The sequence below is a fragment of the Scylla paramamosain genome, chromosome 38, assembly GCF_035594125.1.
Source record: "Scylla paramamosain isolate STU-SP2022 chromosome 38, ASM3559412v1, whole genome shotgun sequence".
Classification (NCBI taxonomy): domain Eukaryota; kingdom Metazoa; phylum Arthropoda; class Malacostraca; order Decapoda; family Portunidae; genus Scylla; species Scylla paramamosain.
This window is the reverse complement of record NC_087188.1, coordinates 780,083-807,463: the sequence shown is the minus strand read 5'-3', so window position 1 is coordinate 807,463 and position 27,381 is coordinate 780,083. Positions and strand designations below refer to the sequence as shown.

The 27,381-nt window shown below is 37.4% G+C and overlaps 1 protein-coding gene across 1 annotated transcript; it reads left to right on the top strand.

Annotated features, from left to right (window-relative positions):
* The first annotated feature begins 21,516 nt into the window (after nucleotides 1–21,516).
* On the top strand, nucleotides 21,517–26,986 carry LOC135091582 (uncharacterized). Its single transcript, XM_063989335.1, has 2 exons — nucleotides 21,517–22,606; nucleotides 22,762–26,986. Exons 1-2 carry the CDS (start codon nucleotides 21,517–21,519, stop codon nucleotides 26,106–26,108), a joined length of 4,437 nt encoding a protein of 1,478 aa, XP_063845405.1. The 3' UTR covers nucleotides 26,109–26,986.
* The last annotated feature ends 395 nt before the right edge of the window (nucleotides 26,987–27,381 follow it).

Here is a 27,381-nt window from a genome sequence, read left to right as displayed (position 1 = left end):
GCATTTTCATTTTTTTTTTTTTTTGCAGAAAAACGCCAAAATGCAAGCAAAGTACCCTATATGGGGAAACGAAAGGACATTACCAAAGACGTGTATTATGAATGTTTTTGAGCTTATTAGGCACCAAAACGCTAAAATGGATTAATAGCTATATGGACAGACAGAGCAACATTATCAAAAACCTGTATTTTGTGTGTATTTCACATTATTAGGTACGTAAACTCCAAAATGCATGGAAAGCACCCTATATGGGGAAATGAAACGGGAATTCAAGAAAAGTGTCATTTGACTGTTTATGAGCATGTTAGACACTAAAACGCTAAAAAGCATAAAAAATCACCCTACATTGGATCAAAAGATAACATTACGAAAAACAAGTTTTTTTTGTGTGTGTTTTTGAACTTCTTATGTATCAAAAAGCTAAATCGCATGCAAAACATCCTTTATGAAGTGTCAGAATAAAATATCAAGAAAAGAGTATTTTGTGTACAAAATCTTACGTACAAAAAAAAAAAAAACGCAAAAAAAAAAATGCATGTAATGTAAACTATATAGGAAAACAAAAAGACGTGTATTATAAGTTAGCTTTTTAGCTACCAGTATGATAAAACACATGATTAACACTTAATATCGAGATACAGAACATTACCAAAATCGTGTATTTTAAGTGTTTTTCATATTATTAGGTAACAAAGATCCAAAATGCTTACAAAGCCCCATATATGGGAAAAAAAAAACATTTTGAAAAATGTTTCTTTTTGAGTGTTTATAAACGTGTTAGGCACCAAAACTCTAAAAATGCACCATATAATGGGAAACAAACAACTTTACAAAGAAAAAAAAGTGTTTTGAGTGTTCTGAGCTACTTACGTACTAAAACGCTAAAATTTTTGATGAAGGAAAATTACATTACCAAAAATAAGCATTTTCAGCTTCTTACATACAAAAAATGTCAAAATGCATAGAAAATACCCTATATAGGGAAACGAAAGAACATTACGATAAACGGTTACAATAAGTGTTTTTTTTTTTTCGGTATCTTAGGTACCAGAACTCAAAAACGCATGAATAGAAATCTATATGGAGAAAGAAAACAACATTACCAAAGAACGTGTATTTTCAGGGCATTTCACACTGTTAGGTACCAAACAACCAAAATGATTTCAGATTATTCTATATAAGGAAAGCAAACAAAATTTCGGAAAACATGTTCCTTGAGTATACTCGGCACCAAGACGCTAAAAAGCAGGGAAAGCACACTTCATGGGAAAGCAAAACATTACCAAAATACCTTTCTTTTCAGTGTTTTCAGCTACTTACGAAAACGCTAAAATTCAAGGAAATCACCCTTCATGGGGAAACTTTAAAATTACAAAAAAAAAAAAAAGGATTCTTTGCGTTTTTAATCTTGTTACGTATAAAATACAAGATGCATTAAAAGTATATTATAGGGGGAAACGAAATAAAACATTAAGATAATTTTGCATTACGAGTATATTTTTTACTTTTTAGATGCCAAAATGCTAAAAACGCATGAATACCACTCTATATGGAGAAAAACACAACCTTACCAAAAAAAAATATGTATTTCTAGTGTTTCTTTTTCACATTACTAGAAACCAAAACGCCAAAATTTATACAAAGCCACCTATATGGGGAAACGAAATGACATTACCAGGAACGTGTCTTTTGAGTGTTCTTGAGAGTGGTAGGCATCAAAAACGATATAAAGAATAAAGTTCACCCTATATAGGAATGCAATACATTATTACGAAAAAACATGTCTTTTAAGTGTTTTTTGTTTAATTTCTTACGTACCAAAACGCTAAAAACGCATGCAAAACATACTTTATGAAAAAAAAAACAAAAAAAAATTACCTAAAAACATAATTTTAGTGGTTTTGAGATTTAAGAACAAAAACGCTAAGATGCATGCAAACTACACTGTTTATGTAAATAAAAGGACATTACAAGAGCCATGTATTATGAGTGTTTTTTAGCTTGTTAGGTACCACATCGATAAAACACATCCACAGTACTGTATATGGAAAACTAAATAACATTAACAATATTTTTTTTCAGTGTATTTCACATTGTTCGGAACCAAAACGCCAAAATGTATGGAAAGTGCGCTATATGAGGAAAAATATGTTCGAGAAACGTGTTTGTTGAGAGTTTATTAGCGTGTTAGGCACTAAAAAACATGGAAATCACCCTATATGCGAAAACATAAAAACATTACCAAGGCATCTCTTTTCATTGTTTTTGAGCTACTTTCGTACCAAAACTCTAAAACGCATGGAAAACACCTTTTCTCGAGAAACAGAATAATATTACCAGAAACATGTAATGTGATTGTTAATGAGTTTTTATGTTCAAAAACGCCAAAATGCATGCAAAGTACCCTATATGGTGAAGGGTAAGGACATTAGAAGATGCGCATATTAGGAGTGTTTTTGAGCTTCTTAGGTATGAAAACGCAAAAAAACGGAAACGTGTTATGAGATATTTGGGCTTCTTAGATACCAAATGCTAAAACACAAGATTATCACTCTACATCAAGAAACAGTTGAATTTACCAAAAAAAGTGACTTTTGAGTGTTTTTTAGCGTGTTACGTACAAAAACGCCAAAATGCATGCAAAGTACCCTATATGGAAAACAAATAGTTATTACAAGAAACGTATATTACAAGAGTACCAAGGCACTAAAACGAGTAAAAAAAAAACACTATATGGAGAAACAGAATGACTTTACTAAAAACGTGTCTTTTGAGTTTTTATCACCTTCTTAGGCATCAAAACTCCAAGACGTATGCAAAGCACGTAATTTGAAGAACAGAACAAAGTTACCAAAGACGTGTATTGTGAGTGACTTTAAGCTCGTTACATACCAAAACTTCACAGTGCATGCAAGTCATCCAAAATATGGAAAGGAAAAGACATTTTTAGAAACGCTTTATAATTTTTTTTTTTTTTATATCTTAGTTAATAAGTCGCAAAAACGCGTTAACATCACTCTATAAGAAGAAACAGAACATCACCAAAAACATATTTTTATTTATTTTTTTATTGTTTTTACCAATACTCCAAAATCCGTGAAAATCATTGGGAAACAAAACGGCATTATCAGAAATGTGTTTTTAAGTGTTTTCGAGTGTTTTAGTTACCAAAACACTAAAATACATGGAAAGCACCCTAGGCTCAAAAACACTCGAAATGCATACTATTGGTAATGTTAATCTGTTTCTGCAGAAAGAACAGTTTAGTGTTTTGTTATGAAAGAAACTGAAAAACACTCAAAAGACACGCTTTTCTTTAAGGGTTTTTGTAGTCAATATTGCTTTCCGTGCATTTTAGCGTTTTGGTACCTAACAGCCTCAAAAACAGAAAGAAGACATGTTTCAAGAAATATAGTTTTGTTACCCCATATAGAGAGTTTTTCATGCATTTCGTTGCTTTAATACGTAAGAATAAAAAAAAAAAGTTTTTGGTAATGTTTTGTTCCTCCTTATAAAGTGGTATTGACGCATGTAAGACTTTTGGTACTTAAGAAGCTCAAAAAACACTCAAAATACACATTTCTCGTCATCTCCTTTCATTTCCCCATATAGTGTTTTACATTCATTTTGGCGTTTTGGTACATAACTATTTAAAAAAACACATGAAACGGACAGTTTTTGCAAGATTGTTTTGTTTCTTCATATAAAGTGCTTTTTCACGTGTTTTAGTGTTTTTTTTTTTTACCTAAGATATTGAAAAACACGTGTAATGTATGTTCCTTGTTATATTTCGTTTTCCATGTAGGATACTTTACATGCATTTTATCGTTTTTGTACGTAATAAGCTCAAAAAACACTTAAAGGACGCGTTTATGGTAATGTTGTTTTGTATTTCAGTATAGAGTGTTTTCCATCATTTTAGCGTTCTGTTGCCTAAAAGGCAGTAAAACATTGAAAAAGCACGTTTCAAGTAATGTCGATTCCATTGTCTATAAAAAGCACTTTGCATTAATTATGATGGCGTTTTGGTAACTAATAATGTAAAAAAATACCAAAAACACAAGTTTTTGTATTGTTGTTTAGTTTCTACATATAGAGTGCTATTCACGCGTTTTTGCGTTTAGTTACCTAAGGTCAAAAACACTCATAATACAAACTTCTGATAATCACGTTTTATTTTACCATATAGGGTACTATGCATGCAGTTTGCCGTTATTGTACCTAAGAAGTATAAAAAAAAAAGAAAAAAAAAACACTCAAAATACACATTTTTGATAGTTACTCTTTTTTCTTCATAAAGGGTTTTTTGTATGCATTTTAGTGGTTTTGTACATAAAAAGTTCAAAAACAGTCAAAAGACAGTTTTTTCGGTAATATTATTTTGTATTCCAATGTAGGGTGCTTTCCATGTATTTTAGTGTTTTGGTAACTAAAACACTCGAAAACACTTAAAAACACATTTCTGATAATGCCGTTTTGTTTCCCAATGATTTTCACGGATTTTGGAGTATTGGTAAAAACAATAAAAAAATAAATAAAAATATGTTTTTGGTGATGTTCTGTTTCTTCTTATAGAGTGATGTTAACGCGTTTTTGCGACTTATTAACTAAGATATAAAAAAAAAAAAATTATAAAGCGTTTCTAAAAATGTCTTTTCCTTTCCATATTTTGGATGACTTGCATGCACTGTGAAGTTTTGGTATGTAACGAGCTTAAAGTCACTCACAATACACGTCTTTGGTAACTTTGTTCTGTTCTTCAAATTACGTGCTTTGCATACGTCTTGGAGTTTTGATGCCTAAGAAGGTGATAAAAACTCAAAAGACACGTTTTTAGTAAAGTCATTCTGTTTCTCCATATAGAGTGTTTTTTTTTTACTCGTTTTAGTGCCTTGGTACTCTTGTAATATACGTTTCTTGTAATAACTATTTGTTTTCCATATAGGGTACTTTGCATGCATTTTGGCGTTTTTGTACGTAACACGCTAAAAAACACTCAAAAGTCACTTTTTTTGGTAAATTCAACTGTTTCTTGATGTAGAGTGATAATCTTGTGTTTTAGCATTTGGTATCTAAGAAGCCCAAATATCTCATAACACGTTTCCGTTTTTTTGCGTTTTCATACCTAAGAAGCTCAAAAACACTCCTAATATGCGCATCTTCTAATGTCCTTACCCTTCACCATATAGGGTACTTTGCATGCATTTTGGCGTTTTTGAACATAAAAACTCATTAACAATCACATTACATGTTTCTGGTAATATTATTCTGTTTCTCGAGAAAAGGTGTTTTCCATGCGTTTTAGAGTTTTGGTACGAAAGTAGCTCAAAAACAATGAAAAGAGATGCCTTGGTAATGTTTTTATGTTTTCGCATATAGGGTGATTTCCATGTTTTTTAGTGCCTAACACGCTAATAAACTCTCAACAAACACGTTTCTCGAACATTTTTTTCCTCATATAGCGCACTTTCCATACATTTTGGCGTTTTGGTTCCGAACAATGTGAAATACACTGAAAAAAAATATTGTTAATGTTATTTAGTTTTCCATATACAGTACTGTGGATGTGTTTTATCGATGTGGTACCTAACAAGCTAAAAAACACTCATAATACATGGCTCTTGTAATGTCCTTTTATTTACATAAACAGTGTAGTTTGCATGCATCTTAGGTAATCCTTTCTTTTCCCATATAGAATGCTTCCCATGATTTTTTTGCATTTTCATGCCTATCAAGCTTTGCATGCTGATTGGCGTTATGGCTACTAAAGGTGTGAAAAAAAACAACACAAACATTTAAAAAATAAATTTCTTTTCTGTATAGAGTGCTATTCATATGTTTTAGTGTATTGGTGTGTAAGAAGCTCAAGAACACTCACAATACACGTTTCTTCCAATGTCTTTTTGTTTCCAATATAGGATACTTTCCATGTATTTTTGCATGCTGAATTTTTTTTTAGAATGCTTCTTTTTTGTAATGTTGTTCTGTTTCTCTATATACTCGTACAGTGGTAGTAAAGCGTTTTTGCATTTTGGTTCTCGTAATGTCTTTTTTGTTTTACTACATATAGTACTTAACACTATAAATCCATCGCATGTTTTCCATTTTAGCATTTTTGTACGTAAGTAGTTCAAAAATACTAAAAAGACACGTTTACCGTAATGTTTTCTTTTCTCATATAGGGTGCTTTCCATGCTTTTTAGCATTGTCTTACCTAACAGGCTCAGAATCACTTAAAAAAAATATGATTCTGGAAATTTTTTTTTTTCTCTCTCCTCATGTAATGCTTTCCATGCATTTTGTCTTTTCGTTACCTAACATTGTGAAATACACCTAAAATACATGTTTTTTGTAATGTTCTCTTTGTCAAAAAACAGCAATATTCATGCCTTTTTGCCTTTTAGTACTTAAAGATTCTCAAAAAAAAAATCACATAATGTCCTTTCGGTTCCCTATATAGGGTAGTTTACATGCATTTTGGTTTCTCTGTATGTAACAAGTTCAATAACACTCAAAATATTTGTTTTTTGGTTATGTTGTGGTACGTAAGCTTAAAAAAAAAACACTCAACACATACGTTTTTGTTGATGTTGTTTTTATTCTCATATACGATGCGTTCTATGCTTTTCAGCGTTTGGTGTCTAGCATACAAAAAAAAATAAAATAAAATACAAAAATAAGAATAAAAATATACATTTGCTGTAATACCATCTCGTTTCCACATGCATTTTGGCGTTTTTATATCTAACAATGTGAAAGACTGTCAAAATGCATATATATATATATATATATATATATATATATATATATATATATATATATATATATATATATATATATATATATATATATATATATATATATATATATATATATATATATATATATATATATATATATATATATATATATATATATATATATATATATATATATATATATATATATATATATATATATATATATATATATATATATATTCTAGGTACCAAGATTCCAAAACGTTTTTTTTTTTTTTTGGTGTGTTAGGCACCAAAACTCTAAAAAAAGCATGGAAATTACCGTATATATGGGGATGAAAAAAAAAAAAAAATGAAAACCGCGCACTTTGAGTGTTATTGATTTTTTTACGTACCAAAACGCTAAAAACTTATGCAAAACACATTTTATGGATAAAGAAAAGAAAACATTATCAAAACAAGTATTTTGACTGCTATTGAGCTTGTTACGTATAAAAACGCCGAAAATGCATACAAAGTACATTATATATGGAAAGAAAAGTACATTAAGAGGGAGGTGTATTATGAGAGGTTTTGAGCTTCTGAGGTACCAAAACACTAAAACGCATGCAAAACTCCCTTTAAGAAGAATAAGAATGACATTAAGAAATAAATGCATTATGCGTGTTTTCTAGCTTGTAATTTACAAAAACGCAAAAATGAATGCAACATAGCTTATATGGAGAAACATAAACACATAACGAGAGAAGTGTATTATTAGTGTTTTCGAACTTCTTATGTACCAAAATGCAAAAACACGTTAACAGCATTCTGTGTGGAGAAACAGATCATTACCAAAAACTTGCATTTTGACAGTCTTTCACATTGTTAGATATAAAAACGCCAAAATGCATGTGGAAACGAGATGGTATTACAGCAAATGTATATTTTTATTCTTATTTTTTTATTTTATTTATTTATTTTTTTTTTTTTGTATGCTAGACACCAAACGCTGAAAAGCATAGAACGCATCGTATATGAGAATAAAAACAACATCAACAAAAACGTATGAGTTGAGTGTTTTTTTTTTAAGCTTACGTACCACAACATAACCAAAAAACAAATATTTTGAGTGTTATTGAACTTGTTACATACAGAGAAACCAAAATGCATGTAAACTACCCTATATAGGGAACCGAAAGGACATTATGTGATTTTTTTTTTGAGAATCTTTAAGTACTAAAAGGCAAAAAGGCATGAATATTGCTGTTTTTTGACAAAGAGAACATTACAAAAAACATGTATTTTAAGTGTATTTCACAATGTTAGGTAACGAAAAGACAAAATGCATGGAAAGCATTACATGAGGAGAGAGAAAAAAAAAATTTCCAGAATCATATTTTTTTTAAGTGATTCTGAGCCTGTTAGGTAAGACAATGCTAAAAAGCATGGAAAGCACCCTATATGAGAAAAGAAAACATCACGGTAAACGTGTCTTTTTAGTATTTTTGAACTACTTACGTACAAAAATGCTAAAATGGAAAACATGCGATGGATTTATAGTGTTAAGTACTATATGTAGTAAAACAAAAAAGACATTACGAGAACCAAAATGCAAAAACGCTTTACTACCACTGTATATAGAGAAACAGAACAACATTACAAAAAAGAAGCATTCTAAAAAAAAATTCAGCATGCAAAAATACATGGAAAGTATCCTATATTGGAAACAAAAAGACATTGGAAGAAACGTGTATTGTGAGTGTTCTTGAGCTTCTTACACACCAATACACTAAAACATATGAATAGCACTCTATACAGAAAAGAAATTTATTTTTTAAATGTTTGTGTTGTTTTTTTTCACACCTTTAGTAGCCATAACGCCAATCAGCATGCAAAGCTTGATAGGCATGAAAATGCAAAAAAATCATGGGAAGCATTCTATATGGGAAAAGAAAGGATTACCAAAAACGTGTCTTTTTGAGTGTTCTTTAGCTACTTGCATACCAAAAACACAAAAACGCCTGCAAAACGCTCTTTATACAGAAAAGGAATGACACTGCCAAAAAACAAGTATTTTGAGTATCTTTTATCTTTTTACTTAAAGAAAACGCCAAAATACATAGAACATAAACAATATGAAGAAAAGTCATAATGAGAAACGTGTATTATGTATATATATATATATATATATATATATATATATATATATATATATATATATATATATATATATATATATATATATATATATATATATATATATATATATATATATATATATATATATAAAAGAGCAATATTACAAAAAAGTGTATTTGACAGTATTTCACATTGTTTAGTACGAATAAAAAAAAGCTTACAAAGCACCTTAACAATACCAAAAACAAGTATGTTAAGTATTTTTGGGATTGTTACCTAGAAAAGGGAAAGGATGCATGTATGTGGGGCAATGAAAAGACATCACGAGAAACGTATACTATGACTATTTTTGGGCTTCTTAGGTATCAAAGCAATAAACCGCATGAATAGCGCTCTATATGGAGAAACAGAACGCTACTAAAAACGTGTATTTTGAGTGTTTTTGATATTGTTAGGCACCAAAACGCTAAAATGCATGCAATGTCTCCTATACAGGGAAACAAAAAGACATTAACAGAAGGGTGTCTTTTGATTGTTTTTGATCGTGTTTAACAATAAAACGCTAAATAGAACGGAAATCACCCTACATGTGAATGCAAAACAACATTACGAAAAACGTCTTTTGAGTGTTTTTGAACTTCATGCTTGCCAAAACGCTGCAACACTTGTAAAACACACATTATGGAGAAATAGAACAACATTAACAATAACAACTATTTTCGAGTGTTTTTGAGCGCTTACGTAGAAAAACGCTAAAATGCATGAGTAGTACTATATATTGGGAAACGAAATGACGTTATGAGAAACATGTATTAAGCTTTATTGGTACCAAAAGCAAAAATGCGTTAATATCACTCTATGCGTAGAAACAACAGCGTTCCCAAACGTGTAAATTGAGTGTTTTTCACACTCAATTTTCCTTTCATGGGAAAACTAAACGACATATAAAAAACGTATCTTTTGAGTTTTTTTTTTTTTTTCTGCAGGTTACACAAAAAATGCTAAAAAGCATCGAAAGCACCCTATATACGGAGAGAAAACTGCATTACAAAAAACGTGTTTTGAGTATTTTCTAGCTAAAACGCATGTAAAAACACCCTTTATGTAGAAACAGAATAACATTACGAAAAACAAGTATTTTGAGTGTTATTGAGCTTATTACGCACAAAAACGCAAAAAAAGCATGCAAATTACGAGGAAAAGGAAAAGACTTTACGAAAAACGTGTATTATGAGTGTTTTTAAGCTTCGTTATCAAAACTCAAAAACGCATGAATATGGAGAAAAAGAATAACATGAATGGAACTCTATATTGAGAAACAGATCAACATTACCAGAAAACGTGCATTTTTTTGTGATTTTCACATCAGTAAGTACCAAAACGACGAAATTTATGCCCTATATGGGGAAAGAACGAAAAATCCCAGAAACGTGTTTTCTGAATATTTTTTTTTTAGTATGAGCCATAAAAACGTAAAAGAAATAATAGAAATCACCTTATTTGGGAATACAAAAAAAAAAGAAAAAATTTGTCTTTTGAAAGTTTTTGAGGCTATCAGAAAGCTAAAGCACATACAAAACACTCTTTATGGAAAAAAAACAGATTAACATTACCAATGACAAGTATTTGGGGTTTTCAGCTTGTTACGTACAAAAACGACAAAATCCATGCAAAGCACTATATATGCAGAAAAAGAAAAGAAATAGAGAGAAACGTGTATTATAGTTGTTTATGAACTTCATAGGTTCCGAAACGCTAAAATGCAGGAGTAGCATTATATATGTATTTAGATAACATTAAAAAAAAAAAAAAAAACGTGAAATTTTGTATTTCACACGCCAAAATTCATGCAAAGTATCCTATGTAGAAAAAAGGAAACGATATTTGAGTGTATATGAACGTGTTAGGTACCAAAACGCTAGAAAGCATTGAAAACACCCTATATGCGAGAAGAAAATATTACAAAAAAAGTCTCTTTTAAGTGTTTTGAGCTACTTACCAAAACCAAAAACACATGCAAAAACGCTTTGTGAGAAAACAAAATAACCTAACCAAAACCAACTATTAGAGGTGTGGTTGAGCTTGCTACGTAGAAGGAAGCCAAAATGCATGCAAAGTGTATTATAAGCGTTTTTGAGCTTCTTAACTACCAAAATTCGAAAAAGCTTTAATAACACTCAATAATGAAAAATAGATTACCAAAAAAAAAACGTGTAATTTGAGGCTTTAGCTCATTCTTAGGCACCAAAACTCGAAAATGCATAGGAAGTGTCTTACATGAAGAAACGAAACAACATTCCAAGAAAAAAGTATTTGGATTGTTTTTGTACAGGTTAAGCGCCAAAGCTTTAAGAAGCACGGAAAGCACTTTATATAGGAATAGAAAACAAAATTTTCAAAGATGTGTCTTTTGAGTGTTTTCAGCTTCTTATGTACCGGAATCCTGTATGGAGAAACAGAATAATATTACAAAAAAAAAAAAAAAAAAGCATTTTGAATGTTTCTAAGCTTCTTACGTTGAAAAATGCCAAAAAAAGCATGAAAAGGGGAAAACAAAAAGACTTTCCAAGAAGCGTGTATTGTGAATGTTTTTGAGATTCCTCGGTACCAACACATGAGAACACATAAATAGTACTAAAGGTGAAAAAAAAAAAAAAAAAACAGAAAACTACCAAAAATGTGTATCTTAGTGTATTTCACATTTATAGATAACAAAACGCAAAAATGCATGCTGATCACCCTATATGTAAAAAAGAAATAACATTTGCATAAAGGTGTGTTTTGAGTATTTGTTATCGTTTTAGGAAGAGAAACGTACAAAAACGTCAAAATGGATGCAAACTACTTAATAAGGGATACGAAAAGACACTACGAGAAACTTTTATTATGAATGTTTTTGAGCTTCTTAATTATGAAAACGCTTAAAACGCATGAATAGTACTCTATATCAAGAAACAGAGAGAAAAAAAAAAAACGTATAATTTGAGTGTATTTCACATTCTTAGATGCCATATCGTGAAAATACATATAATTTACCCTATATGGCGAAACAAAAAGTGATTAAGAAAATCGCGCATTATGAGTGTTTTTGAGTTTCTTAGGTACAAAAACGCTGAAACACATGAATCTAGTTACGCACAAAAAAACATGGAAAAAAACCGTATAAAGGAAAACCAAAAAATATTACCAAAATCGTGTCCTGTTTTTTATTTACTTACGTAATAAAACGCTAGAACCCATGCAAAAAAAAATAAAATAAAATAAAATGAAATAAAATAAAATAAAAAAAAAATATATAAATAAATAAATAAATAAATAAAATAAATAAATAAATAAAAATAAATACTGAGAAACAGTATACCTTTACCAAAAACCGTGTATTTTAAGAGTTTTTGAGTTTGTTACATAGAAAAAAAAAGCACCATTACCAAAAACATATCTCCGATGTGTTTAGGAGCTTCTAACGTCCAAAAAAGTGCTAAAAAGCATGCAAAACTTTCTTATTGAGAAAAAGAATAACATCACCGAAAAATGAGTTGAAACTTCATTTTCAAAAACATGTCTTTTGAATGTCTTTTGGAGCGGGTTCGGCACAAAAGCACAAAAATGATGAAAAAAACTCTATAGCTATATATATATATATATATATATATATATATATATATTACCTAGACACGTTGTCTTTTTTAGCTGCTTACGTACCAAAACGCTTAAACGCATTTAAAACACTGTTTAAAATACAAAACAAAATAACTTTACCAAAAAACGTATATTTTTAGTGTTTATCAGCTTGTTACGTAAAAAAAAAAAAAAACACCAAAATATAAAGTAAACCACATCGGAAAAGAAAAGAACATTACGCGAGACGTGTACTTTGATTTTTTTTTTCTTTCGAGCTTCTTAGGAAACAAAACGCTTAAACGCATAAATAGCTCTCTATTTAGAGAAACAGAACAACATTACAAAAAAATGTGTATTTTGAGTGTTTTACAGAGAAAACAAAACGCCAAAATACATGTAAAGCGCCCTCTATGGTGAAATAAAACGACATTACAGGAAACGTATCTTATGAGTGTTAGACAACAAAACGCTAAAGATCATAGAAAGGACTCGATATGGAAAAAAAAAAAAAACATCATTACCAAAACTGTTCCTTTTCAGTGTTTTGAGGTACCTATGAAAAAGCTTAAAACATGGAAAATACCCTTGATCGTGACACAGAGTAACATTACCAAAACTAAATATGAAATGATTGTTTTTGAGCTTGTTTCATTGCCAAAATGCATGTTTAGTATACTATATAGATAACCAAAAGGACCTTACGAGAAACGCGTATTTGGAGTGTTTTCGAGCTTGTTAGGTAACAAAACGCAAAAACGCGTTTGAATAGAACTCTATATAGACAAACAGAACAACATTGTCAAAAACTTGTATTTTGAGTGTTTTTTACATTGTTAGGTACCAAAACGGTAAAATGCAAGCGAATCACCCTATATAGGAAAACAATGTGAAATTACCAGAAGCGTGTCTTTTTATTTATTTTTTTTCGAGCGTATTAGGCACCAAAACGCTAAAGTGCATGGAGAACACCCTATTTTCAATAAAAAAAAACAGCTTGGTTTACCAAAAAAGGTTTCGTCTGAGTGTTTGAGTGTCTGACGTACCATATCGCTAAAATTCATGCAAAACACCCGTTATGGAGAAACTGAATAATATTACCAAAAATGTATGTTATGAGTGTTTTTTTTTTTTAGCTTATTAGGTACAGAAACGGCAAAATGCACGAAATATACCCTATATGGTGAAACATAACAAGATTATGAATGTTATTGAAGTCCTTATTTGAAAAAAAAAAAGCTCAATAGCACTCTATATGAAGAAAAACAATAACACCATCAAAAACGTATAATGAATGTTATTCATATCATTATGTACTAAAACGCTTAAATTCATGCAAAATATCTTCGATTTAACAACGGAAAGACATTACGAGAAAAGTGTGTTATGAATGGTTTTCAGCTTCTTAATGTCCAAAACTCAAAAACTCTTTAGGAACATTATATATGGGGAAACAGATCAACATTACGAAAAATGTGTATTTTGAGTCTTTTTTTGTATTGTTAGGTACCAAACATCCAAAATGTATTCAGTTCACCGTATATAGGGAAAAAAGATTACATTTCCACATACATGTTTTTGGAGTGTTTATGAGGATTTTGTACACCAAAATGCTAAAAAGCATAACCCTATATACGAATACCAAAGAACATTACGAAAAACGTGTCTTTTGAGTGTTTTGAGCTTCTTACGTACCAAAATTATAAAACGCAAGCAAAACACCCTTAATAGAGAAAGAATAACATTTCCAAAAACTAGTATTTCTAATGTTTTGAGCATGTTACGGATAAAAACGACGCAATTCATTAAAAATATCCTATATCGGGTAATGAAAGAACATTACTTGAAAGGGATATTATAAATGTTCCTTATGTACCAAAACGCTAAAACGCATGAAAAACACTCCATATGGAAAAAAAAAAAAAATAATAATAATAATATATATATATATATATATATATATATATATATATATATATATATATATATATATATATATATATATATATATATATATATATATATATATATATATATATATATATATATATTTTTTTTTTTTATGTAGGAAGGATACTGGCCAAGGGCAACAAAAATCTAATTAAAAAAAAATGCCCACTGAAATGCCAGTCCCATAAAGGGGTCAAGGCAGTGGTCAAAAATTGGTGGATAAGTGTCTTGAAACCTCCCTCTTGAAGGAAGTCAAGTCATAGGAAGGTGGAAATACAGAAGCAGGCAGGGAGTTCCAGAGTTTACCAGAGAAAGGGATGAATGATTGAGAACACTGGTTATCTCTTGCGTTTGAGAAGTAGACAGAATAGGGGTGAGAGAAAGAAGAAAGTCTTGTGCAGCGAGGCCGCGGAAGGAGGGGAGGCATACAGTTAGCAAGATCAAAAGAGTAGTTAGCATGAAAATAGCGGTAGAAGACAGCTAGATATGCAACATTTCGGCGGTTTCTCTATACAGAGTGCTATTAAAGCGCGTTTTGCGTTTTGTTACCATAAAGCTGAAAAACACTTACAATAAACGTTTTTTGTAATATCTTTTCGTTATTCCATAATTTGCATGCATTTTGGCATTTTCCTATGTAGCAATGTGAATAGCACTCAAAACAAATGTTTTTGGTACTGATACATTGTTAGAGCGCTATTCACGCGTTTTAGCGTTTTGTTAACTAAGGAGATTAACAATAATAATATAGACTTTTGGTAATATGGTTTTCTTCCATTAAATAGGGTACTTTGCCTGCATTTTGCTGCTTTTGTTCCTAACAAGCTCAAAAACACTCATAATACACTTTATTTTGTTATTTTGTTTCTCTACAATGGGTTTTTTTGTATGCGTTCTATGGTTTTGGTACGTAAGATGCTAAAAAAAAAACACAAAAGAACCTTTTTTTGTTAATGTTGTATTATATTCCAATATAGGGTGCTTTCTATACATTTTAGACTTTTGGTGCCTAACACGATCAAACAATAAAATCACTCCCACTATGGAGTGATTTTCCTATATTTTTGCGTTTTTGTACGTAACAATGTGAAAATACTGAAAATACACGTTTTGGGTAATGTTCTTATGTTTCTCCATATAGACTGCTATTCACGCAATTTTCCGTTTCGTTAGCTAAGCAGCACAAAAATATTTATTACACACGTGTCTCAAAAAAATCCCTTTGTTTCCCCATACAGAGTGGTTTGCATGCATTTAGGAGTTTTAGTATCTAACGAGCTCAAACAATACTCGTTTTTTTTGGAAACGTTGTTCTGTTTTTTTTTTTTTTTCAAATCACATGCTTTGCATGCATTTTTTTGTGTTTTGAATATAAGGCGAAAACACTAAAAAACTCATGTTTCTTAGTGACATTTTTGTAACATGCTCAAAAACATTCAAATTACATGCATTTGATATTTAGCTTGTTATCCATACAGAGATACATGTGTTTTGGCATTATCTTACGTAAGTAGCTCAAAACACTGGAAAGAAATTTTTTTGTTAAGGATCTTTTGTTGTCCCCCTATAGGGGTCTTTCCATCCTTTTTAGCGTTTCGTTTCCTAGCACGCTCTCAAACACTCGAAAGACACGTTTCTGGAAATCTCCTTGTCTTTCTCCATATAGGATGTTTTCTATGCTTTTTGGCGTTTTAGTACCTAAGAATGTGAAATACATTAAAAATGTACCTTTTTTCTAGTGTTTTTGTTTCTCAATACAAAATTATATCCATGCATTTTAGCGTTTTGGTACCTAAGAAGCTCAAATACCCGTAATATCTTCTTTCCCTATATAGAATACTTTCAAATACACTTCAAGTACACGTTTTTAATAGAAATATGCTCTTTTTTCATGAAGGGTGTTTTACATATGTTTTTGGCGTTTTGGTAAGTAGCTTAAAGCACTAAAAAGAGACGTTTTTGTTAAGTTGTTTTGGTTTTGCTTATAAGGCGTTTTCAAAGCTTTTTAGTATTTTGGTTTCTAACGCGGTCATAGACACTCAAAAGTAATGTTTCTGGGAATCTCGTTTTCTTTCACAATATAAGCTTTTTTTTTATGATTTTCGGCGTTTTGGTACCTAACAAAGTGAAAAAAAAACATTCAGAATTCTTGTTTTGGATTTTGTTTTTGTTTTTCTTTTTTTTCTCTATAAAAGGAGTTTTGCATGCGTTATAGCGTTTTGGTACATAAGTGGTTCAAAAACATTAAAAAAAACTCATTTTTGTTAATGTTTTATTCTTCTATACAATATGATATCTATGCTTTTTAACGTTTATGGTGCCTAAGACGCTGAAAAACTCTCAAAACACATTTCTGTTAATGTCGTTTCGTTTCCCCCATATTGGTGGCTCTGCATTCATTTTAGTGTTTGGTACCTAACAACGTAAAAAAAAAAAAAAACACTAAAAAATACACGTCTTTGGTAAAGAAGTTTTGTTTCGCCATAGAGAGAGCTATTTATGCCTTTTAACGCTTTGGTACCTAAGAAGCTTAATAACTCTCATAATACACGTTTCTTTTAGTGTTTTCTTTCCCCATATAGAGTACTTTCCATGCATTTTTGTACGTAACCTCAAAAACTCTGAAAATTCACTTTTTTGGTAAAGTTATACTGTTTCTCCATAAAGGAGTTTTTGCTACGAAAGTAGCTTAAAAACACCGAAAAGAGAAGTAATTGATAAATGGTGTATTGTTTTCCATATAGAGCACTTTCTATGCTTTCTAGCGTTTTGGTGCCTAACATGTCCATAATCACATAACAAACACATTTCGTGCAATGTCGTTTCCTTTCCCCATATAAGGTACATATACATTTAAATTTTTTGGTACCTAACTGTGAAGTACACAAAAAAAATGCATGTTTTTTGGTAGTGTTGTTCATGCGTTTTAGTGTTTTGGTACATGATAAGCTCAAAATTATTCAAAAACACGTTTCTTGTAATGACTTTTTTCTCCCCATAGAGGTTCTTTTGCATGCATTTTGGTGTTTATGTACGTAACAAGCACAAAAAACACTGAAAATGCTTGTTTTTGGTAATATTTTTTTTCGTTTCAATATAGTGTGTTTCGCGTGGGTTTTAATATTTTGGTACATATGTAAATAAAAAAAAATTCAAATTTTGGCTTTTTTCAAGCTTTTTAGAATTTTGTTGTCTAATATGCAGAAAAATGCTGAATGCTTTTAAGTAAAAAGATCATAAATACTCAAAATACTTGTTTTTTGGCAGTGTCATTCCTTTTCCGTATAAAGACTGTTTTCCAGGCGTTTTTGTGTTTTTGGTATGCAAGTTGCTAAAGAACACTCAAAAAGGCACGTTTTTGATAATCTTTTCTTTTCCCATATAGAATGCTTCCCATGATTTTTTGCATTTTCATGCCTATCATGCTTTGCATGCTGATTGGCGTTATGGCTACTAAAGGTGTGAAAAAGAAACAACAGAAACGTTTAAAAAATTTTTTTTTTTCCGTATAGAGTGCTATTCATACGTTTTAGTGTATTGGTGTGTAAGAAGCTCAAGAACACTCACAATACACGTTTCTTCCCATGTCTTTTTGTTTCCAATATAGGATACTTACTTTCCATGCATTTTTGCATGCTCAATTTTTTTTTTTTTTTTTCAGAATACTTCTTTTTTGTAATGTTCTGAGACGTCTCCGCCAGTTTTTCTTACCCCCCCAGCTGCTAACTTTGTACAATGGCCTTATCCGTCCATGTATGGAGTATGCTTCACATGTCTGGGGGGGTTCCACTCACACTGCTCTTCTAGACAGGGTGGAATCAAAAGCTTTTCGTCTCATCAACTCCTCTCCTCTAACTGACTGTCTTCAGCCTCTCTCCCACCGCCGAAATGTTGCATATCTAGCTGTCTTCTACCGCTATTTTCATGCTAACTACTCTTTTGATCTTGCTAACTGTATGCCTCCCCTCCTTCCGCGGCCTCGCTGCACAAGACTTTCTTCTTTCTCTCACCCCTATTCTGTCTACTTCTCAAACGCAAGAGATAACCAGTGTTCTCAATCATTCATCCCTTTCTCTGGTAAACTCTGGAACTCCCTGCCTGCTTCTGTATTTCCACCTTCCTATGACTTGACTTCCTTCAAGAGGGAGGTTTCAAGACACTTATCCACCAATTTTTGACCACTGCCTTGACCCCTTTATGGGACTGGCATTTCAGTGGGCATTTTTTTTTAATAAGATTTTTGTTGCCCTTGGCCAGTATCCTTCCTACATAAAAAAAAAAAAAAAAAAAATATATATATATATATATATATATATATATATATATATATATATATATATATATATATATATATATATATATATATATATATATATATATATATATATATATATATATATATATATATATATATATATATATATATATATATATATATATATATATATATATATATATATATATATATATATATATATATATATATATATATATATATATATATATATATATATATATATATATATATATATATATTTTTTTTTATTTATTTATTTTTTTTTTCCATATAGAGTGTTTTTCATGCGTTTTAGCGTTTTGGTACATAAGGAACATTTATAATATCCCTTTCAAGTAATGTTCTTTCATTACCCGATATAGGATATTTTTAATGAATTGCGTCGTTTTTATCCGTAACATGCTCAAAACATTAGAAATACTAGTTTTTTTAAATGTTATTCTTTCTCTATTAAGGGTGTTTTGCTTGCGTTTTATAATTTTGGTACGTAAGAAGCTCAAAACACTCAAAAGACACGTTTTTCGTAATGTTCTTTGGTATTCGTATATAGGGTTATGCTTTTTAGCATTTTGGTGTACAAAATCCTCATAAACACTCCAAAAACATGTATGTGGAAATGTAATTTTTTTTCCCTATATACGGTGAACTGAATACATTTTGGATGTTTGGTACCTAACAATACAAAAAAAGACTCAAAATACACATTTTTCGTAATGTTGATCTGTTTCCCCATATATAATGTTCCTAAAGAGTTTTTGAGTTTTGGACATTAAGAAGCTGAAAACCATTCATAACACACTTTTCTCGTAATGTCTTTCCGTTGTTAAATCGAGGATATTTTGCATGAATTTAAGCGTTTTCGTACATAATGATATGAATAACATTCATTATACGTTTTTGATGGTGTTATTGTTTTTCTTCATATAGAGTGCTATTGAGCGTTTTTTTTTTCAAATAAGGACTTCAATAACATTCATAATCTTGTTATGTTTCACCATATAGGGTATATTTCGTGCATTTTGCCGTTTCTGTACCTAATAAGCTAAAAAAAAAAAACACTCATAACATACATTTTTGGTAATATTATTCAGTTTCTCCATAACGGGTGTTTTGCATGAATTTTAGCGATATGGTACGTCAGACACTCAAACACTCAGACGAAACCTTTTTTGGTAAACCAAGCTGTTTTTTTTTTATTGAAAATAGGGTGTTCTCCATGCACTTTAGCGTTTTGGTGCCTAATACGCTCGAAAAAAAATAAATAAAAAGACACGCTTCTGGTAATTTCACATTGTTTTCCTATATAGGGTGATTCGCTTGCATTTTACCGTTTTGGTACCTAACAATGTAAAAAACACTCAAAATACAAGTTTTTGACAATGTTGTTCTGTTTGTCTATATAGAGTTCTATTCAAACGCGTTTTCGCGTTTTGTTACCTAACAAGCTCGAAAACACTCGAAATACGCGTTTCTCGTAAGGTCCTTTTGGTTATCTATATAGTATACTAAACATGCATTTTGGCAATGTAACAAGCTCAAAAACAATCATTTCATATTTAATTTTGGTAATGTTACTCTGTGTCACGATCAAGGGGATTTTCCATGTTTTAAGCTTTTTCATAGGTACCTCAAAACACTGAAAAGGAACAGTTTTGGTAATGATGTTTTTTTTTTTTTTTCCATATCGAGTCCTTTCTATGATCTTTAGCGTTTTGTTGTCTAACACTCATAAGATACGTTTCCTGTAATGTTGTTTTATTTCACCATAGAGGGCGCTTTACATGTACGAGTATTTTGGCGTTTTGTTTTCTCTGTAAAACACTCAAAATACACATTTTTTTGTAATGTTGTTCTGTTTCTCTAAATAGAGAGCTATTTATGCGTTTAAGCGTTTTGTTTCCTAAGAAGCTCGAAAGAAAAAAAAAAAATCAAAGTACACGTCTCGCGTAATGTTCTTTTCTTTTCCGATGTGGTGTACTTTATATTTTGGTGTAACAAGCTGATAAACACTAAAAATACACGTTTTTTGGTAAAGTTATTTTAACGCCCGGGTATTATTGTTGTTTAGTCTAAGTTGCCTTTATTTCTTTCTGTGGGATTGAGTGTGTGACGTGTGTGTGTGTGTGTCAGCTGTGCCTGGTGTCTGGCAGTGGTGCATGGATGGCGGGAGAGAAGTCGCGTGACTGCAGTGACTGGGCAGTGTGTTGTTGGCCCCGCTCTGGATAACTTGTCTTTGCGTGTCCTCCGTGCCGAGTGCCTGTTGCGTGAGCCTGAAGAGTTTGACTGTCCCTGCCTGTGTCTGTAACTGCCTGTAACTAACGGAACTAGTAAAGGAAGAAAGTGTTGCCCACTGTTTGTCTACCCGCTCTGTCTGGCTGTGCGTGAATCACGTGGGACGTGGTACCCTTAGCATCTCTTGTCTAGCCTGCTGGTGTTCCCGAGTGCTGTCCTGACTGTCGGGGAATTGTGGGCGTCTACGGGAGTGCTGAGGTTTGTGCTTTCGTAACAATGGTGTCAGGAGTGGGATGCTAAGTGTGTGCTCGTACAGACCTACGTGACTCGAGTGGAGAAACCATGGCAGACAAGGTGGTAGACAAAATGGCGGGCGAGAGTGGTGCTGCTGACCAGTGTGAGGGACTGAGTGGGTCTAGTCACGACTCTAGTGATGCTGGTGACGAGAAGCCCACCCAGATGGACCTCCTCATGTCCCAACTGGCGAGTATGGCTCAGAAGCAGGAGGAAAGGCACGAGCAAACCGTGGCAACACAAGCTGCCTAAACTGAACGACTGATGGAAGCCCTGCAAAGCAGCCTAGGTTCTCTGAGGGCTGAAACGCAGGCGTATACTGATCGCTCGTGTGAGGCAGTGAAACAGGAGGTAAAAAGTGAACTCCAAGCCTTGCGGGAAGAGGTGGCAGACCTGCGTGAGGGCGCGAGTGTTTGGCGGCAGGGCGCGTGGCCGCCACGTGGCGTCTTGGCGGGAGGTGTACAGCTGCCCGCAACCCCCGCCTGGCCTCCCGTGACTAGCCCAGGACCTGAAGGGAGTGTGGCCTCAGCCCCACCTGCTGTTGGGGGCCTTGGATGGGGCCCTGTGGGGGAAGCAGGTCCTTGGGAAGCACCCGAGATGGCCGTTGGGGGCTGGCCGCCCACCCGGGACAGGAGGGGAGGGCTTAGCCTGCCCCCTACACCGCCGGGCTCACCTCCCCGTGCCGCCTCCCCGCCCCCGAGCCCTAAGGCAGCCCGCTCGTCACCTCGTCACGTGAGACGCAAGCCAGCGGAGTACGATGGTAAGGTCAGCTGGGAGTCTTACGTCGCCCAGTTCGATATGCTGGCCTTGGCCCAGGGCTGGGGGGAGGCAGAGAAGGCCCTGCAACTAGCGACAGCGCTGCGAGGCCCGGCGTTGGAAGTGCTGGGTCATCTCCCTGCCAGCCAGCGCACCTCATACGCAGCAGTGTCCGAAACTTTGCGGCGACGTTTCGGACACCGTCATCAGGCGGAGGTATACCGCGCCCAGCTTAAGAAGAGGACGCGAGAGAAGGACGAAACCCTTTCCCAGCTGGCGCAGGACGTAGAAGGGCTGGTGAGGAGGGCGTATCCAAGCGCGGCCGAGGACATGGTCGTTGTTCTGGCGCGCGACGCGTTCGTAGACGCCCTCCAGGACCACCAGCTCCAAATCTATGTGAAGCAGGCACACCCAGCTGACGTGCAGGTGGCGTTGGCACGGGCTATGGAGTTTGAGGCCTTCCTACAGACGACGACCAGCCTCTCTTCTCTTGCCCAGCCTCGCGGTGAGGTACGGGGCCGGAAGGCGAAGGTGGAGCACAAGGCGGCGTCACGGGAGGCGAGCCCGTCCGAGTTCGCCGGCCGCTGTTGGGGCTGCAGTGAGAGAGGCCATAGACGCAGCCAATGTCCGAGGGGACGAAGGACGCGCTCCCTCGATCGGCCTAACTCCAAAGCCTTCCAGACGTGCTGCGCCGCATGCGGCAAATCGGGCCACCGCTCCAGCGCCTCCCCCAAGCCCAAGGAGGTTGCTGAGGCGGGAAACAGCAGCGGGCTGGAGGAGGGGGCGACCTCACAGCCTGCCAAGGTGCCAATGCCCCGTGCTGTGTAAAGTGCCACCTCACCGTCAGCGCAGTGCAGGTACGAGGTGCGGTTGATGGAAGGCCTTGCTGCATGACCATTGACAGCGGGGCTGAGCGCACCATCGTGCAGCGGAGGCTGGTAAGTGCTGAGTGGCTCCCGTGCACCGTGGACAGGCTGTGTGGAGTAACGGGGGACTGCATGCCGTTGCAAGGCCCAGTAGACGTTCGAATAAGTGTCGGCAGCGCGGAGGTGAACCTGCCCGTGTATGTTGCCGAGCTGGAGGAAGAGTGTCTGCTGGGTTACGACTACCTGAAGAAGACCAGGGCCTGCGTAGACTTTGGACGGAAGGTGATAAAGGTATGTGGATACGATGTGCCTTTCCTTCCGGAGGTCGGCCGGTCGGAGGTAGTGACGACACGGCGGATGCAGTTGGCCCCGCGCTCTGAGTGTCGAGTACAGTGTCGACTCGCACGGCCGATGCAGAGCACGGAGGGCCTAGTGGAACCAGCCAGCGACTGTCGACTGGCTGACGGAGTGGCAGTCGGAAGGAGCCTCGTGCAAGCGGGGGAGAAGGTAGTCACTGTCTTACTGGCTAACTTCTCCGACGAGGCTCGCAACATACCCGCCGGAACAGCGGTGGGCGAGTGCGTGGAGGTGCAGCGTGCCGAGGCACCGCCGCAGGGTGAGCGGGCGGCCGAGGGAGCCCCGCTGCCGAGCTTCCTGGAGGATCTAGCGACCCGGAGCGCTGTCAATCTGACGGAGGCGCAGACGGAGCTCGTGTGTGACACCCTGGGCCGGTACGCCGATGTGTTCAGCCAGAGCGCCTCGGACTTGGGTCGCACGTCACTGGTGAAACACACGATCAACACTGGCACCCACGCACCGGTCAAGAGCCCACCCCGACGCATCGCACCAGCAAGGCGCGAAGAAATGCAGCGTGCAGTGAACGACCTGGCCACGCAAGGGGTAATCGAGCGATCAGACAGTCCTTGGTCGTCGGCGGTAGTCCTGGTAAAGAAGAAAGATGGAACGCAGCGCTTCTGTGTGGACTACCGGGCCCTGAACGACGTGACGGTGAAGGACTCTTACCCCCTGCCGAGGATAGACGACACGCTGGACGCTCTGGTCGGAGCATGCTGGTTCAGTACACTTGACCTGAAGTCAGGGTACCACCAGGTGGAGATGGCGGAGGAGGACAAGCCTAAGACGGCCTTCTCTTTCGGGCAGGGCCTGTGGCAGTTTAACGTCATGCCATTTGGCCTCTGCAACGCCCCGGGCTGTTTTGAGCGGCTGATGGAGCGAGTGCTAGACGGCCTGCAGTGGAAAACGGCACTCGTATATCTGGACGACGTGATAGTCTTCGGGAGCACCTTCGAGCAGGAGCTGGGGAGGCTGGAGGAGGTTCTGCAGCGCCTGAGGAAGGCCAATCTCAAGCTTAGCCCCAAGAAGTGCCTCCTCTTCCAGCATGAGGTGCCGTTCCTGGGACATGTCGTCAGCAGTGTTGGCGTGCGCACCGACCCTGGCAAGGTGGCAGCGGTGGCTGACTGGCCCACTCCCTCCAACGTAGCTGAAGTGAGGAGTTACTTGGGCCTCTGCACGTATTACCGCCGTTTCGTGCCCAACTTTGCCACCTTAGCTGCTCCTCTTAACCGTCTCACCAAGAAGGGGGCGAGCTTCCGCTGGGATGAGGCATGTCAGGCGGCCTTTGACAGCTTGAAGGCGGCGCTTGTGGAGGCGCCCGTCTTGCCTTACCCTGACCCGAAGCTGCCCTACCTGCTTGACACCGACGCCAGTGCCGAGGGCGTCGGGGCTGTGCTGTCGCAGGTAAAGGACGGCAAGGAACACGTAGTGGCTTACTACAGCTGCAAGTTTAGTAAACCAGAGCGCAACTACTGTGTAACCAGGAAAGAGTTGTTGGCCGTAGTGAAAGCGTTCGAACACTTCCACCCCTACCTGTACGGCGCCGAGTTTACCGTCCGTACTGACCATGCCGCCCTGAAGTGGTTAAAGACGCTTAAGGGGCCGGAGGGACAGTTGGCGAGGTGGTTGGGGCGCATGGAGCAGTATAACTACCGGATCGTTCACCGCCCAGGACGCGTGCACAACAATGCTGACGCCCTGAGCCGACGCCCGTGTGAGGCTAGTTGCTCACACTGCACCGCCAGGGAGCCCAGCCCGTGTGAGGCCTCCTCACCTGGCGCTCCTGGGGTGTTGGACACAGTGTGCCGCCGTTTACGTGTGCCTGCAAACACCGCCGAGTGCAATGAGCGGTGGCATGTGGCGCAGCGCAGTGACCCCGATCTAGCCCCCGTCGTGCGTTGGCTAGAAGCCAGCGACGAGCGCCCTAGCTGGCAGGTAGTGGCGGCTGAAAGCCCCGCCGCTAAGTGTTTGGTAAGCCAGTGGGAGACGCTATCAATTGACGAGAGCGGGGTGTTAGTGAAAAGGTGGGAGGCGGTAGGCGGGATGGGCAGAGACGCCTGGCTTGTGGTAGTGCCTCGTACTATGCGGCCGGAACTATTGAAGGAAGTGCACGCGGGTGTGACGAGTGGCCACGTAGGCGAAAAGCGTACCCTTCAACGCCTCCGCCAGCGGTTCTATTGGGGAGGAATGCGCAGTGACGTGACGGAATGGTGCCGGGCCTGTGACGTGTGCAGCGCTAAAAAGGGCCCAGCGCACCGTAACCGGGCCCCACTGCAGTTGTACAATGTAGGGGCACCGATGGAGCGGGTGGCAGTGGACATTGCCGGCCCGTTTCCCCTCACTCCCCGCGGGAACCGGTACATTTGTGTAGCCATGGATTATTTCACTAAGTGGCCAGAGGCGTATGCTATCCCCAATCATGAGGCAGAGACTGTGGCGAGTGTACTAGTCGACCAGTTCTTCTCTAGGTTTGGCGTGCCCGTCGAGCTGCACTCCGATCAGGGCCGTGAATTTGAGTCTCGTGTATTCAGCGAGTGCTGTGACTTGATGGGGATTTATAAGACGCGTACCACCCCGCTCCACCCACAGTCTGACGGCATGGTTGAACGTTTCAATAGGACGCTAGTTCAACAGTTGGCCAAGTATTGTGGGGCGGGGCAGGAGGACTGGGACGTCAAGCTGCCGGCGATGCTGATGGCATACCGTTCCGCCGTCCATGAAGCCACCGATCACTCGCCCTCCCAGCTGATGTTTGGCCGGGAGCTCCGCCTTCCTATTGACCTGGCCACGGGGCGCCCTCCTGATGTTGACCTCCCCACAGTCACCTCTGGGTTCGCAGCCGCAGTTCGCAGCGGTTCGCGGAGGTACACCACCGGGTGAGAGGCAAGTTGAGGGCAGCGAGTCAGGCCATGAAAGGTCTTTACGACCGGCGAGTGAGGGAGGCGAGTTACGCGGTAGGCGAGAAAGTGTGGCTGCATAATCCTCGCCGCCGGCGTGGCCTCTCTCCGAAACTCCAGAGCCCCTGGGAGGGGCCTTACACTGTCATCGCCGTGATCTCGGGGGTGACGTACAAAATCCAGCGTGGACGCCGTCGCCCTTCCATTGTGCATGTGGACCGTCTGTGGCGCTATCACGGTCCTGGGCACTACACTTGGGGCTTCGGGGGAGGTGGCGGCGATGATGCCGATTCTGCTGCCGAGGAAATCGACGAGTCCCCGGAGACAGCTGTCACCACCCCCAGCGAGCCAGAGGAGGCCGAGGCTGAGGAGTCAGGGGTGGGCGACGGCCGCGACTCAGAGCCAGCAGAGGAACCTCAGCCCACTCGGCCGCGCAGGGACAGACGCCGCCCACGGCGTTATGATGATTTTGTGTTGATTGACTCTGAGGGAGAGATATAAGGAGAGGCAAGGTCGGGTCGACCTTTTTGTAAAGGAGGGGGTGATGTAACGCCCGGGTATTATTGTTGTTTAGTCTAAGTTGCCTTTATTTCTTTCTGTGGGATTGAGTGTGTGACGTGCGTGTGTGTGTGTCAGCTGTGCCTGGTGTCTGGCAGTGGTGCATGGATGGCGGGAGAGAAGTCGCGTGACTGCAGTGACTGGGCAGTGTGTTGTTGGCCCCGCTCTGGATAACTTGTCTTTGCGTGTCCTCCGTGCCGAGTGCCTGTTGCGTGAGCCTGAAGAGTTTGACTGTCCCTGCCTGTGTCTGTAACTGCCTGTAACTAACGGAACTAGTAAAGGAAGAAAGTGTTGCCCACTGTTTGTCTACCCGCTCTGTCTGGCTGTGCGTGAATCACGTGAATCACGTGGGACGTGGTACCCTTAGCATCTCTTGTCTAGCCTGCTGGTGTTCCCGAGTGCTGTCCTGACTGTCGGGGAATTGTGGGCGTCTACGGGAGTGCTGAGGTTTGTGCTTTCGTAACATTATTTTGTTTTGTATTTTAAACAGTGTTTTGAATGCGTTTAAGCGTTTTGGTACGTAAGCAGCTAAAAAAGACAACGTGTCTAGGTAATATATATATATATATATATATATATATATATATATATATATATATATATATATATATATATATATATATATATATATATATATATATATATATATATATATATATATATATATATATATATATATATATATATATATATATATA

Bases quoted from the DNA above. Each gene is read 5' to 3' on its own strand.
- LOC135091582 (XM_063989335.1), top strand. From the start codon at position 21,517: ATGGAAGCCCTGCAAAGCAGCCTAGGTTCTCTGAGGGCTGAAACGCAG. The intron at 22,607-22,761 runs GTGAGAGAGGCC...GAGGTTGCTGAG, and splicing joins CGGCCGCTGTTGGGGCTGCA to GCGGGAAACAGCAGCGGGCT.